Source organism: Pangasianodon hypophthalmus, chromosome 6 (genome assembly GCF_027358585.1).
Source record: "Pangasianodon hypophthalmus isolate fPanHyp1 chromosome 6, fPanHyp1.pri, whole genome shotgun sequence".
NCBI classification, from domain to species: domain Eukaryota; kingdom Metazoa; phylum Chordata; class Actinopteri; order Siluriformes; family Pangasiidae; genus Pangasianodon; species Pangasianodon hypophthalmus.
Window position 1 is genome coordinate 5,150,347 of NC_069715.1, and position 15,261 is coordinate 5,165,607.

At 39.8% G+C, this 15,261-nt stretch overlaps 1 protein-coding gene across 1 annotated transcript; it reads right to left on the bottom strand.

Annotated features, from left to right (window-relative positions):
- Positions 1 to 4,975: 4,975 nt before the first annotated feature.
- On the bottom strand, positions 4,976 to 14,959 carry p2ry1 (purinergic receptor P2Y1). Its single transcript, XM_053235090.1, has 2 exons — positions 8,862 to 14,959; positions 4,976 to 5,209 (listed from the first exon to the last, which is right to left on the bottom strand). Exon 1 carries the CDS (start codon positions 14,370 to 14,372, stop codon positions 13,308 to 13,310), a length of 1,065 nt encoding a protein of 354 aa, XP_053091065.1. The 5' UTR covers positions 14,373 to 14,959; the 3' UTR covers positions 4,976 to 5,209; positions 8,862 to 13,307.
- Positions 14,960 to 15,261: the final 302 nt, after the last annotated feature.

Genomic DNA, 15,261 nt, shown 5'->3' on the forward strand with positions numbered 1-15,261 from the left:
CCTTCTACTCCCTTTGGTGCATGATGTAAATGCACCAAAGGGAGCACTCTTAAATTCTCAATCCTCATTGGTCAGAAGGTGGTGATTAATTTTCTATAACAGCAGCTCTGACAGTCGTGCCAGCTGCACTATAATCACAGGTTTATATTAATGCATTCGCTCTAATACGTTACTTCATATAGTGATAACTTACACAAGGACTTGTATGTAACATTTATGTAAGGAGTCTCCAGTGTCAGCACTTTGTAACAGTCAGAGATAAAGCTTTAACAAAACAGGAGAGTCTTTGTGATAGAGGTTTCTGCATTTTTTTGTCTCATTAACATCAAGGAAATGTCAAGGAATGACTGTTTATAGCTGCTGTAATGTTAGCAACTTGTTTTGTAGATGTTCCACAACATAAATGGATAAAAAGTATGACTTCTTGTTCATTTAGAAATTGAAAATTGTAATCGTTTGCAAATTGCTGTGGTATAAGAGGAATAAAACACTTCTGTACACGCTGAAAATAATCCATTTTGCCGTTGCAATAACACCACATCACATACTTGTTGATTATTTTCCTATAACAGGACATCTTCTGTGAGATTTATTGCTATGGATAAACAACAACTGAATTAAGGATTTGAATCGCACACTAAGGCAACTCAGTCATTTCCAAACATAACACTGTGACTGGATTTGATTTTCTTGTGAAACTATAGTATGGTATCAATCTTAGTCACACTGACACACTGTTTGGCTGTATGACAGATGAGTGTGTGTGTGTGTGTGTGTGTGTGTGCGTGCGCAGGGGTTATTATTGCATTAGGTGATTATTATATCTGCACACACAAAGGTGTGTCTATCAGCAAAGATTAAGCAAAAATATCCCATTTTGCTGTGTTAGCTGGAACAAACTCGTCTGTGTATTTAGCCTGTTCGCCACAATATTCTGCTTTCAGGTAAATCATTATAGATTAATGAAACCTGAACAGAAATAAAATATATTATTTTAATACAACATATCCTTTACCACACTGACAACACACATTGCTTTCTCATAACGGAAATGAAAATGATCCTTCAATATAAACATTAAGAGAAAGGTCATATTACATTATAAAAGGGCATAACCCTGCTTTTTCTTCTTCTTCTTCTTCTTTAAAATAACAAACATGAGCTTTTAGTGGAAATCCAATCATAAGAATTAGAGATGTATTTGTGTTTAAAATAGATTGGATGAAGGCAGCTGTGTGAAGATTTGAGTTGTATAAACTGTACTGGATCTTCTAACAGCTAAAATCAGAAACACGCGGCAGCTATTCCAGACCGTGTGTGACACAAGGACAAGACTTACCCAGAGCAAACATCATATCAGAATACAGCCATGACCACAAACCATACACACAACACACACCACCCAGTTTTACAGCTCCGTGACTTCTCTATAACACACACATACACACACACACTCCTGGCTGTGTGTATAAATGAATACATAGCTGCACACAGGCTGGACTAGCAAACACAAACACACAGCTTCCGTATGAAGCCTAAGAAACAGGATGTGTAATATGACAAGTGATAACGCTGAATGTCTTTATCTCACGCTCTCAGTCTCTCTGGCTTTCCTCTTTTTTACTTATTTAGAACAAATACATTTAATTCAAAAGTTTCAGCCATGATTTCATAACTTATTATCATCTCTACGCTATTTAGTAATAAGATGAAATGGCACTGATTCATCTTTATATTGCGTGTCTCTAAAAACTGTGGAGTTACACATTAAAAGCAGTGGAGAAGTGCAGAGAAAAAGAAAAAAGTAAATATTTTAATTGATGACAAATTAATGTTAATCATGCCCATACTAGCTAGTTCACTAAACAATTAGTCATAAGGAAAATATTATTATTTTATTAACATATTATTATTAAAATATTATTAATATTATTAATATTATTAAAATATTATTCCAACTCAAACCAACCTAGAATTTGGCTTCTTGGTTAGTTAATGTTTAGTAAAGCTTTATTTTTTTTATGAATGCTAAGGCAATGAAACCAAGCATGATTAGCTAGCTAACTTAACAAGCTAATTTACTAAAATTACTAGCTAGCTAATTTTAAAAGCTAATTTACTAAACTTAACTAGCTAGCTAATTTAACAAGCTGATTTGCAAAACTTTACTAGCTAGCTAATTTTACTAGCTAATTCACAACACTTGACTAGCTAGCTAATTTAACAAGCTAATTTAACAAACTATTTTACAAAACATAACTCATTAGTAATTTAACAAATTAATTTCCAAACATAACTAGATACTATTTTAACAAGCTAATGTAGAAAACACAACAGTCTAATTACAAAACATAGCTAGCTAATTAAATAAACTAATGCACAGAACCTAACTACTTTAGCTAATTTACCAACCTTAAAGTTAACTTAATATACTTAAGAAATCTTACTAAGACAAAAAAATAAATAAATAAAAAACAAGATGGGGAAGAAATAGAAAGCCTGAGGTTTATGCCCCTAACACTTACTGTTGCACATCTACTACAATCACTACAGCTGCTACAGGTTTCAGTAAAATCTGCACTATCTCGACATTTGTGCATCCTCCTCTGTTAAATGTGCACTCCCTGACTCAGTATTAATGCATTTCATTTTGCTATGTTCCACATACAATCCTTGACGTTGTACTAGACCACTCATGTTGTTAAGAATACTTGCAGTGTCTCTAGTGTCTCGCACGTTGTCTTAAGGTGCATCCCAAATCGCATACTTATGCATTATTCTACGCCATTTTGTAGTATAAATAGTGTGAGTAGTGTGTTCACACTGAAAAATCCAAAAAGAAGAAGTGCACTAAAAAATACCTGGATGATGCACTTATTCAACCATAGAAACGAAGTGTGGAATGTTGGACACTTCATGCACTCAACGTTCGCAGCTTTGCTTATGTAGTGGAAGAGGGGCGGGGCTACCAGGCGGTGACACTGGGGCAAATTTGCTCAGAATCAAAAAAGGTCATATTGGTCATAAAAGGTAACATTGACATGAACAGTATAATGAAGATATTCATTTTCGTCAGCTCTGGCTATTCTGCTAAAGCTAGCAGCAACGCCGTACATGCGTTTGACGTCATTTGCCATCGATTGGGAAATGACTTATACTCCCGGTTAGCAAAAAACCATTAGTGTTCAATTTGAGACAATACTACCCGTCTAAAATTCATACACTAGACATAGTGCATAGTGTATAGTATGTCATTTGGGACACAACTTTAGTGTATAGTTTATTGTTGAGCTATACAGAACCTAACTGCCATCAACACTGCAGTGTTCCAATAAAAGAATCCTGAATCCTCTTGAATCTTGAGTCTTGTAATGGAATACATCACTGAATATATTTAGGAAGGTGTATTTCATACTTATAGTGAAATAGCCATACTTATTTCAGAGTATTCTACCCAACCCTGAGTTTGACATTTGCAAGTCTTACAAGTCTATTCCTCCATCAGTTTTGTGCTGTAATACGCTAATCGAACGAAATAAGATGGATTAACACCAGTCTGTAAATTGACAGTCTCTAGTTAGTATGTAGGTCCAGTCACAATCAGAAAGACTGGAAAAGCAGCAGTTCATGCAGATATTGTAGCCTTCCACAGAGTTATACCTGAAAGAGAAACCACATCCTGTTACAACTGTACTTACACGAGCTAACACTACAGCTGATACTTAAGTGTATTTACATAAGATCTAGACATCTGCAGTAGTTACATTAAAGCTGTATGAATTATTTGATTGAATTAGACAGTTACACAATCGCTGTATCTGCTTAGTGCTCAAAATATCCATATCTGTATCTGTATTCAGATTCGAACCTGATGTGCGTGTGGCCTAAACCAGATGTTTTTTCATTAAAAATGAATCCTACCACTATTCCCCTGGAAAACACTGAAAAACAGTAGAAGTGCCTGCGATGTGTGTGAATTCTGGCTCTGATAGTTCCTCATCACTTAAGCTCCTAACTGGTCTCAGCTAGGCATATGTGAAGGACTGTTTTTTTTTTAAATCCAGCTCATGCAGGTATTATTTTGTGTTTGTACCTGCCAGCACTATTTTCAAGTCAGTTGCACAGAACAAAATGTTGGCCTGACTTATGTCCAGCACCTTCTATACATCATATATCACCGTTCTGGCACAAGCATAGGTTGCATATCAATGTATAATGCTCTGTATGAGACGTTCTGCACCTGCACAAGCTAACATCTACTACTACTTACTTCAATAAGATCAATATGTAATAAATAATTGACCTCTTTTTTGAACGTACTGAGCATAGCACACTTCCTGTGTTCCTAAGTCTGTAATCTTCAGGACATATGATTAGACTTATCAGGCTCATGAAACTTCTCCTCTTCTCAGCAAACACAGTCAAGTCATGCGTCAAGTCATGACACGATACACTAATGTTTTTCTGTGAGACAGGGTTGGGTATAAAGTATTCTTACGAATTTAGTTTGTACTATTTCTCAGAAGCAGCCTTATTCCTATCACTGTAACTCTGACCAGGCAGTCACTAGGTAAATGCAGTGCAATGCTACACGAGCTTCATGTCTGACCACTCATTCATGGCTGCATGGAAGTAAAAACCTCTCACTCGCATGACTTTTAGTTGCATCCCATGGAATCCAGACCCTGATGAACAGCTCTGGTCTTAACCAGATTCCCCGTGAAGCTTTCTGACAAGCTTTCTGAAACAAACTAATAGTGTGCCTCCTATCCGTATCTGTATTTGCATCTATTTAGAACACATTATCGAATAATGTATTCGTATTCAGGTACCTCCCTATTACAGAAATTTAATATAAAGTAATCTGTAACATTTATTGATCTGGAAGACAAAAAGGTTAGAAGGAAGAAAAGAAATTGTCCGCATTAATGAATGATTCACATGTTCTTCGGTTAATCAGTATTCACACAGAAGGTCATGCTGTATATTTTTATTCATCAGCTGATCGATAGACACACGTAATCCTTTTATACTACTAACAAAAGCAGGAAAAAAGCCAACACCAGTCTGGATTAAAGGTTAAAAGCAGCATAAAGAGGACTTCCATTAATAATAAGAGCTGTTGTCCATAAGCTGTGGTCGGCTGTGGCATTTGAGGTCGTGGACACATCCCTCCATCAGAATGAAGACTTGCTCTGCTGCTCATCTCCTTCATGATAATGCACAGAAGAGTATAATGGCCTGATCACTATCTCATGATCTACTGCCACTTAACACATAGATTTATAAGCTGTTAATTATGAGTCGTCTGCAAAAAAAATAATCATAGCATATCCTTGAATACAGTTAGATTTAGCTCATATTTCTATAAATATTCAGTTTATTTATAGACATTTGTAGTCATTTCAAGCTTTTTGTATTGGCAATTTTATTTCTAGAAATAAATCTGAATGCAGTCTCATGATTGCAAATTTGTAAGTATTTCCACACGCCAGTGAGTGTGTAAATCTAAAAACGGTTAAAGGTTACATTCTTTAAAAAAGTTAGATCTAGCACCCTAAAGCAGGGTTGTCCAAAGTCTGGCCCCAGGGCCAAATGCAGCCCCTGGACAGATGTTAACTCGCCCTCGGCTTCACTGTTAGAATGTATGATAGGTGGCCCAACAGCCAACAGGTTGCAATTTCTCCTTCCCCCTGACAGTGGCAGAAGACTATGTTAACACAGTTAGCTAAAATGCAAAAGCCTTTATTTTCTCTGACTACACCTGCAAATCAACTTACTGAATGATATTTAGTCGTGGCTACAGAAAAAATGTGCAAATTTAACAGTGAGAAGGGGGCAATTTCAAAAGAGCTGGAAACAACTAAACATGGAAAATCTTTTGTGAATTCTTGAATGAGTCCTTAAATAAACCAAGTATTAAAACTGACAATTTATTATTATCTTAGTTTGCCAATGGGGGAACCACATACAGTATAAAAGTGCTGTAATGCCTACACTGTGTGTGTGTGTGTATATATATATATATATATATATATATATATATATATATATGTATATACACACACACACACACATATACATATATATATATATATATATATATATATACATACACACACATACTGCGCAACACATACTGTCTTAGGCACATGCAAACTAATGCTGTAGAGCAAAGATGCCTTCAAAAATAATGAAATTAAATGTTTCTACATAAAAAAATACTATAAAGAGCAGTAACCAGTAATAAATGAAACAAAGTCAATATTTGGTGTGACGATCCTTCACTTTTAAAAAAAATTAGTAGTCTCAGGAGCAGTGTGTGCAGTTTTATAAGGAAATGAGCTGGAAGTGTTACTGAGCGTCTTGCAGAAGCAGCCACAGTTCTTCTGGAGACTTTGACTGTCGACTTGCTTCTTATTTCTGCAGCGAAACCCAGCAGCCTTCATTATGTTTTTATCTGAAAAGTGTCTCTTATGGAATCTGCTGCTCTCTTTACTGACATACAAACATTCTTCTGTAACATTTAATTTTGTGCTGGAAAACTAATGTTTGGAATCTAAAAGGTTGTTGTACTGAATCAGTAATGTCATAAAATAAAAGTTTGTACTAAAAAAAAATAGGGTGCCTAAGAGTTTTGCACAGTACTGTATATGTACAAAGAGAGAGAGAGAGAGAGAGAGAGAGAGAGAGAGAGAGAGAGCCCTTCCCCGAAGGCTTCTTCAGTTATGCAAAACCCAACAACAAAAAGGTTTTGCTTTCAGAAATATCTCTAAGGAGAATCCCTCTAAAGTTGGAACCAATAACACTTAAAGAACCCTTGATTGTAAGAATGTAGGCTAAGTGCTCATATCTTTAATTACAACTAGAAATCCAGTCAAGTCACCCGCTGTTATCATTTTGCTTTTCCATACACACAAAAAAGCTGGGTTTTGGGCAAGTCGGGTCAGTTCCGGCACCAGAAATGAGGTTGGCAAGTTGAAAAAAAGTTCAACAAGAAGTTATTAAATTAGTTATGCTTGTTGCCCTGCACCTGCAGAACTACATCTGTTCTAAAGACGCAGACAAATGCTAAAATTACCATCGCTCAAGGTGTGTGTCTACACACACTCATTTAACGGTGCAGATTTAACAATAATAGAATTATTGCTTGCGTTCCAGCCTCACAGCTCCAGGGATCCCAGATCGAGTTCCCGAGCTCGGGTTACAGTCGGTGTTGAGTTTCACATGTTCTCTCCGTGTCTATGTGGGTTTCCTCCGTGTTCCCCACAGCATGTTTTTAGGAAGTGGGAGGAAACCAGAGAACCAGAAACCCACATAGACACACGAAGAACAAGAGAAATAGTAATGTTGGAAAGTGCTAGTATTAGATAGTAATAAATTACAATTTAAATAGTAAAACTAGTTGGTTTTTTTTTTATATCAAACATTCGGCCAACCCACCCTGGCCAAAAATACAGTTTTTCACAACTCATCTATTAACTTGAACATCACTAAATTAATAAAACTAAACTATCACTAAAAGTTAAAATATTATCTTTCACTTTCTTTGTAAAAACTGTTCCATTCCACTGTTTATAATCACCGTTCCATCCTGTATCTACTCCAACTTCCTGTGTTATTTAAAAGACTGGATGGTAATCTATGATGCATGATAATAAACTTTTAAGTTGACTAAAATACATGACTTCGTTGGTTGTTATCTTTTTGATTACATGTGGGAAACTAATTCCTAAACAGTTTGAATGCATCCCACTGGACTTTAAACAGGAAGAATTGGCATGTCCTGCTATTCCGAAGACAAAACAAAGCCTCTGGCATGGAGCGTCTGTATTTCACCCAAACTTCCCGCCACAGTCGATTGCCTCCCCCAATGGGCCATTATTCTTCCACCAATGAAAGGCTTTGTTCCCTCCAGCTCTCTTCCTCTTTCCTCCCATTTTCTTCTTTGCATCAGTGGACAAATTTAAGTACTATGCAACAGACCAATAAATAGAAATAGACAAAGCAAAAGAGAGGGAAAGAAAGTGAAAGAGAGAGATGAGAAGGCGGGCAGAGTCGTGTGTTCTTCATGCCTCAGCAGGCCTGTCTCATGAACGTTTTGTGTGGGAGTCTCCGTCCTGAACTACACAAACAGCAAACATGTGCAAGTGTCCCAAACAAGCAGGAGCAAGCTCTGCCGTTCACCTGCCATTCACTCGCAAACATACACGCTCACGAACAAAGAGAAAACAAATCGTACATGATATCCTCAAGTGGGCTGCGTACTGAAGTCCCCCGGCATTTTGTAAAACGATTGAGCCAAAACTCATTATGAGAGAGTGAAACATGATTTACTGGCAAATCAGAGAATGTTTAGAGTGGTAGTGATGATAATCTTAATCCTAAACTGTATTGACATAGCACTTTTGCAATACATTTGCAACAAAATCATGTCTAAACAAATCACAGCACACACCTCTGGCTCTAGTAGTGGCCTTTTACAGAAAACACCACCCTAAACGACCCGCATATTAATCTTATAAAATGTGATCTTCAACAGCGTCCAAGATTTATTTCAGTCCTCACTTCACCTCTACCTAAAGAGAGTGTTGTAGCACTTTAGTCTGTTCATCTCTCTCACCTCCTCACCTGTACACTCTGCTCAAACAGAGCAGCTTTCAAAACTTCAACATTTTATGCTAATACACCATCACCAACACGTCAGATCGCGAACTAGCTGAGCTGAGTCTCTGCCGTAACTCAGCGCAACTGCGTCGTATAGCTGCGTGGCATTCTGGGAGTTTGAGTACAACATTTGCACTGACATCTCGACTACCTACGCTGGAAAATGTTGAGTTAGAAAAGAAGCTCTTGCTTACTCTTTTGTTTTTAGGAGCTAACAGCGAAACCTGGTTGTGAGTTCAAATCCATTCGTTTCCACAGAGAACTGAATTAAATGTAAATCTAACATAGATGTCCAGCCCAGTAATTTAACCCAGTGCTTCATAAATCCAAGCAACAAGGAACTGTGTTTCTCCAGAGGAGGATATTTATGCCAGGAGAGATTCAATGCCATCCCGAGACTCCCATGTGCCTCTGGGCCTCCGTGTCCCGCATCCATAACCACTCCTTTGTCCTGCACACAAAGACCGGCTTGGGAAAGGCAAAGGTGCCTCTCCCTCATGCTTTGTTCCTTCCCTCGTTCCCTAGGCCGTCTTCCTGAAGAGTGAAAGGAAAAGCAGAGCGACACCGATGGAGGGAAGGAGGGAGGGACGGAGGAGTGAGAAATGCGACACTAACACCATTGGTGAAAACCCACGGGCAAAACGATAGCGCTGAAAACGAGACAGGAAGTGACAGAAGCGTAAAACTTATACAGTCTTCGCACAATCGCTTCCAAAGCAGCAATTTCGCAATGCATGAGAGTTTTTTTCTTCAGTAGGATGATGACATAATTTCATCAGTGGCATGAAATCATCCTGCAAAGCTTGATAAAGTGCCAAACTCTTTACCGCCAAAGTCAGTATGTTGCAAGAGCAGATTTTTGGAGCTGCTCCAATTGCAGTAGACATGAGCTCAGATTTCACATAGACACACACACAGTTATAAATCAGTAAACGGTTTTGTATGAAATAACATTCATACCATAGCAGTTTGGCAACAATTGCAATTTTTTTATTCATTAGTGAACGCTTTTTGACTGTTTATATTTACATTTCATGTTATGGAATGTCTGTGAGACAAGTTAGTTCCTGTTATCCCTCATGTTCTAAACAGCTGTCCCTTCACCAGCCTCTCTCACTCTTGAAGTTAATGAGACAAAAAAACACAGCTTATCATTTTACCAAGAAACCCGAAAGCGTAAACTCCTCTGTCTGGAAGACGTTCCAATCCCACTGAGAATGTACAAAGCAATGTGACTGTTACAGAACCACTGTCCGAGACGTGCGGTTATACAAAAATTATGCACACCTTCTGACCAATCAGATTCAAGAATTCAACCAGGCTGTGGTATAAAGTCTTTATATATTTCCGGGTATATATTTCCACAGCTGAGTGCAAAAGTTTGCATCCCCCACTGCTTATCTACATTTTAAAATGTTAAAAATAAAATGTGGGCAATAATCTTAGACCGCTGAAATCACACAGTGTAAAACCTTCTTTAAATAAAGATCAAAATCAACAGAAAAATAAATTGTAAATACATTTGGTCGTGACTTTTTTAGAAGAAAGCAGTGCATGAGCTTGTGGTGCACTAATATTCCAAATATTACAATTTCAGAAGAAGATATTCAGAAGATGAGAAAGAGGTTGGAGGCTGAGCACAAAACCTTTAAGACAATATTATTATTCCAATCAGACAGGGAGATGATTATTTCTTTTTTCACTATTAATAGGGTAACACTGAAACATAAGGGAAACCTAAAGCATGATAGACATGTGTCCTAAGGGTGTGCAAACTTTTGCACTCCACTGTCTATATCCACCTTTGAGACAACTCATCCAGCAAAAATTCTGATGACTTATGCTCTGCTAAATCCTTATTGCAAAAGTCTGTCTGTCTGTAAGAGCATTTAACATTAGGTTTAAAATAATAGCTCATGTTGCCTTCATGCCATTATGCAGGTGTCTGATAGAATTAAGCTGCTTTACAAGGACACGTCATTTGCCTAGTGCCTGTGATGCAGAGCGTTTTACTTAACGATAATGGAAATTCTTCTCTCAGCCTCAGGAATGCAGGCTGCTAAATTTCACACTTCACTTCACTTTTATGAGCAAAATCCGCCACACACTAATCTGCATATTAATATGCACTTTGAAGACGAGCACGGTCCTTATAAAACACGTTTGAGTCAATCACAGCCTACGTGAGCTTTAGCATTAATAGATTAGAAGTCTAACTGCTACCAGCTATCACTGCTCACACAAATAATCCTGGCCGTATATTCGCCAGTCTTCACATGGCATCGAGCGAGTCAGGACCCGACTTGCTTCACACTGTTTTTAAAGTTCAAAGCATTCCAATCCGCATGTTCTTGGTATTAATGGCATTAGTTTAATGAGGTTTGGCAAGACTGTGGAGCTATTTCAGACCAGATCTGGAAAAGTTCTCACATCAAGATTCCGAGATAGTATTCCTATTTGCACCGTACTAAAGAAATGTACATTTTCATTCATCCATCATAGGGAACACTGGGCGTGAGGCGGGAATACGCCCTGGATGAAACACACTCACTCACAGAATCATTCACACCTAGGGGCAATTTTGCATAGCCGATACACCTACTGACATGTTCTTGGGAGGTTGGAGGAACCCGAAGAACCTGGAGGAAACCGACATGGACACAGGGAGAACATGTAAAAATCCACACATACAGTAAGCCAAGATCAGGCTCGAACCTGGGACCCTGGAGATGATGTGAGGCTGCTCCTCCTCCAGTTCGTGAGAGGACCAGAGCTGTAGCTCCAATCGAGAAACTTTTTAAAATGTAATAAAATACATTGATGATCATTTTCAAAACAATGACACAAGATGCATCATTAAGCTGGAGCCGTGAGGTGTGACACTACCCAGCCTTGATATGTAACTCCTTTTAAATACCATCAAAGTCACACTAGATTTTATAAAAACATATTTTGATGTTTTTAATAATTCTTTTGGAGTTAATCTGATGCAAAAGTTGTGGCAGCAGCAGTTTTACTGAAAAACCTCACTGGAGTTAGTACTGAACACAACACAGTGTATGCTATTACATCATAAAATATAGCAGCCTATCAGGTCTTAATATGCAAATAAGGGCCATGCAAATTACAGGACAGTTTCTAAAACTCGTTACACTGATTTGCTAGGGAAGGGGTGGGGCAGTTTTTTTCCAACAGTGGTCACACAACATGCCATCTACAACAAATAATCAGAACTGAGCTTCCCTTCACACGACAGCATTGAATGTGAACTATGTATTATATTTATTGTGTCTATTGCTTATTATTTTATTATTATTTTATTATTTTTTTATACTGTATTTTTTGTATTTTTTATAATTTATGCACTTTTGTGGGTGTGGATGTTTACACACTTGCCTGGCTGCACATTAGATTTCCTGCACTGATCTGCCACATTCCTGTGTACTTGTACATTTGGTGAATAACGTGATTCTAGGGGCGTTTCCAATTTGCATATTCGTAGCATCTGGAATAAGTGCCCTTTGAAGACATGCTATTGCATCAAGCAATTTATTAGTTAATACATAATGATTTGGTGGTTGATAAAACAAGATTTAGATAACTTTTGGCTTAATTCCAGGTTCTTACAGGAAGAATGATCTTAGCTGGTAGTGGAATATTCTATGGAAACCACATGGTCGCATAGTTTTATTGCAGCTGAGGTGTGTAAAGATTTTGTTAATGCCTGTTGGAACCTGATCAAAATAAATAATAATAATAATAAAAAAAACACCTACGCTAGCTTTGCATGGTGAATCTTGTTGCTGTGATTGTTTCCGTATTCATATCAACATACAGCAGGCTGTGTTCCAAGCATGCTCATGTCACTTCCTTCACTATTCAGAGGGTTAAAATGCATGATGACTGATGACTTGCATGCATGAGATGCATGATGACTTTTCTGCAACAGAACGCGGCACTAGTGCGTGAGATCTCACCCAGAACTGACGGCGGAGCTAAAAACACGGTTTAAAAACGGTTTAAAAGCCTTATTTATCACTGAGACAGAACAGAGCATCCATAGGGACTGAGAAACAGCAGCAAAAATTGCAACGTGTAGCAAATCCTCAATTTATCACATCCGGGCTTTTTAAATGAGCTCAGCATGGATGATATGTCTTCTCCGAGCTTATTTAGGCTTCAGACGAGATATTGACAGTCTCAGATCACATTACTTCTTTTAATTGTGTTACACTCTGATAATACAGAGCTCTGCTCTCTATTCTAGTCTGACCTGTGGATTAATTGGATAGTTAGTCCACTTTTGGCTAAAGTGAATCTGTCGCTGTATCTGCAATGTTGCAGCTCATATAATACTGACAAATACAATACAGTACAGTGAAGGAATATTCACATAGAGAGTAATTACTGACAATTATATACAGTACACGTCACATCCTGTACACTAATCCTGTTATTCCACGTGGAAGGAATGTCCAGTCACTGGCTCAGGGCTTGATATTTAACAGTGTTCGCGTTTATAGTCTCAGATTAACCTCACATCATGGTTGTATTGCAGCATGATATGATCAGTGCATTCCTTAGAAAATGAGTCCAAGTCAGTGCATTGTGAAAAAGTTCTGAAATTCATTCCCGAATCCTCAGAGCGACCTGTTCCCGTTCTCGGCGTACTCCGGCAGGCTGTTGAGCGCCGTTTCCTCGCTCTTGGATTGCAGCACAACTTCGCCCTTCCTGGAATTTTTCTTAGTGGCTCTGGAGAGCCGTCGTCGAAACGTATCCCCGGCTAAAAAGTAGAGAATGGGATCCACGCAGCTGTTGAGGCTGGCCAAACCCCGGGTGACCTGGTAGGTAGCGTAGACCCTGTTGTTAAATTCGCACATCTCAGGGCTCTGGAAGTAAAGCCGGGCCCTCATGTTGAGGTTCTTCATGACGTGGAAGGGCAGGTAGGACACGGCGAAGACGGCGAGCACGATGATGACCAGATGGATGGACTTCTTCCTGAGCGGCGCATTGTCCATGTCGTTGTAAATGAGCGCTTTGACGATGAAGCCGTAGCAGCCGAGGATGACCACGAAGGGCACGCAGAATCCAAATACGGTCATGCACATGCTGTAGACGAAGTACCCCGGAAGCTCGTCCTCGGTGGTCGTATCGTAGCACGTCGTGACGTTTCGTTTAGGTCCCGTACGCGAGTAGTAAAGGATCGGTGAGATCCCGGCTATCACGATGAACCACACCAAGGCGCTGGTGCGCACAGCATTCTTCTTCTTCAGCCTTCCGAGCGACTTGAGCGGGTGGACGACCCCGGAGTAGCGGTGCACGCTGATGCACGTCAGAAACAGGATGCTCCCGTAGAGGTTGACGTGGAAGATGAAGCGCTGCAGGCGACACATGACGTCGCCGAAGATCCAGTCGGTTTTGTTGAAGTAGTAGAATATGAGGAAGGGAAGCGAGAGCACGTAGCAGAAGTCAGCCAGCGCAAGGTTGAACATGTAAACTGAAATGCTGCTCCACGGCCGCATGTGACACATGAACATCCATATGGCCATGCTGTTCCCGATGAAGCCGGTGATGAAGACGATGATGTAGACCGTGGGCAGGTAGTAGAACTGAAAGGCGGTTTTGGTCAGTGAGCAGCCGCGTGTGTCATTCAGTGCTTGGTTCTCACTTGCATACGGAATCGTGGTGAAGTTCGTGTCTGTCATGGTGTCAGGAAGCAAGACACGTGTGTGTGTGGGTGTGAGTGTGTGTGTGTGTGTGTGGGTCAGGGGCTTGATGGAGAAACCCGTCCTTGACGGGCAGCTGGTGATCAATCACAACCACATCAGCTCCAAACGCACCAGAAAAACAGTAAGCAGGAAACTCACTTGTGTCCTCCTTGTGCGTCTGTGTGTGTGTTGGATAGCTACCTCCACATTGCACAATCCAGCACTCCACATGTCCCTTCAAGCGAAAAAATATACACCCCCCCCCACCCCCTTCTCACCGTGCGCTCGCGCCTTTCCACACGTTCACACGTTCCGTCGCCTTTTTACAAACCGATGATTGCTTCCGCCTTTTTTTCTCTCTCTCTCTCTTTTATTTCCACCTCCTGATTCCCTAAACTTCACGCCCCGGTGCGTGGTGCGATCGCGCCGCTCGCGCCTCGGAAAAGCTTCCGCCGGTCGTCGTCTCGTGCGCTCTGGTGAGCTGGTTTCGCGCGGGACGTTGAAGGCAAGCGAGCTGCGCGAGCGCGAGCCCCCTTCGTCTCGAGCGCACGCAGGAGGAGCTGCAGCGACAGAAGCGCGTGGGAGAGAGAGTGAGAGAGAGAGAGAGAGAGAGAGAGAGAGAAAGGGGAGGGGCGAGACATGACACTGCATGCGCGCACTTAGTTCATTTAGACTTTATTTATTCTTCAGCACAACAGCGGGATTATAAATAATGAGAATAAAACATGGGCGGTCATGTGTGTTTACAGACATCAAGCTCTCCACGTGTTGCGTTATTGACACAGACTGACACGTGCATGCGTTTATTCCCGAAATAATCACGCATGCACGCTGTAAAACATTTCCTGTAGGAATGACAGTGAGTCAGTAACTGGAAGCAGTTCTG

What these genes read in the sequence shown, in the direction of transcription:
- p2ry1 (XM_053235090.1), bottom strand. Translation starts at nt 14,372, where the DNA reads ATGACAGACACGAACTTCACCACGATTCCGTATGCAAGTGAGAACCAA.